Consider the following 1,204-nt stretch of genomic DNA (forward strand, 5'->3'; position numbering starts at 1 on the left):
CCTGTATATTTCAGAAAACTATAAAATCACCACTAAATGGTGTGGTATAGTAATCCACAGGTATTCTAAAGGTATCAGATTAATAAAATATACCTTGAACAACAACCTGGCTGCCTGGGACAAAGAACTGCTGTGTGCCATCAGCTGACTGTGCTGCATATTGTACAATTGCAGCACCTGGTGGAGGAGCTCCTGAATTTGTCATTGTTAATGCCTGTAGTCCCTGAACACCATCAGATCCTGGGTTAGAAATCTGGATTGTTCCACCTTGGGCTATAGCAACTTAACAGAAAAAGAAAAGAAATATTAGAGAATTTCAAGCTTCATTTTTAATCATCTCATATTGGAAGAATATATTCTGGACCTATGTGTTTATTACCAATGTTCTCAATTTACCTTTATTTCTCAACTAGTAGCCCGGTGCACGAAATTCGTGCACATTAAAAGGGAATTAATTGCCCTAACCAGTTTGGCTCACTGGATAGAGCATCGGCCTGTGGACGCAAGGGTCCCAGGTTCAATTCCGGTCAAGGGCATGTACCTTGGTTGCGGGCACATCCCCAGTGGGGAGTGTGCAGGAGGCAGCTGATCGATGTTTCTCTCTCATTGATGTTTCTAACTCTCTATCCCTCTCCCTTCCTCTCTGTAAAAAATCAATAAAATATATTTTTTTTAAAAAGGGAATTAATTAGCAGAGATATTTTAACATTGCTATTTGCCCTTTCTCTATAACAGAAGTGTGAGAGATGAAAGGAAATTAGTAAAATGCATATGGAAATCATATATAAATTTATTAATAAATAAACAGTAACAAAAGGATATAACAACAACAGAGGCATGATATAAAAATGACAAAAACATAATATGAAAACAACAAAAACATGATATGAAAACAAAAACATGATATAAAAACAACAGTGATGCAAACAATGACTGATAAAGTGATTAAACTTATTCTAATATCTCCCTGTACACCACATTAAGAGTGAAAACACTTTCAGAGTGCTTGACTAATTTCCCTTGTGATGAAGTACTTAGAACTTTAACTGTAACATCACATGCTCTTCAAACTCGAGAGAAAGCAACATATAACTGACCATGTGCAAAAACGGGTTCAGGTAGGAATATGCCTACTTTGTCTAGAGTTTGTCCTTGTGATTTATTAATAGTCATCACAAATGCTGGCATCACGGGAAACCGTCGT

At 36.8% G+C, this 1,204-nt stretch overlaps 1 protein-coding gene across 2 annotated transcripts in view; it reads right to left on the bottom strand.

Moving 5' to 3' along the window:
• Window positions 1-1,204, bottom strand: part of CREM (cAMP responsive element modulator) — a 40,795-nt gene that overhangs the window by 24,100 nt on the left and 15,491 nt on the right. For both annotated transcript variants that reach the window (XM_014529993.1, XM_014529994.1), the window contains one exon: window positions 94-282. In XM_014529993.1, the coding sequence (XP_014385479.1) occupies window positions 94-282 (189 nt within the window). The remainder of the gene's footprint in view (window positions 1-93; window positions 283-1,204) is intronic.

Source organism: Myotis brandtii, unplaced genomic scaffold (assembly GCF_000412655.1).
Source record: "Myotis brandtii unplaced genomic scaffold, ASM41265v1 scaffold703, whole genome shotgun sequence".
NCBI classification, from domain to species: Eukaryota; Metazoa; Chordata; class Mammalia; order Chiroptera; family Vespertilionidae; genus Myotis; species Myotis brandtii.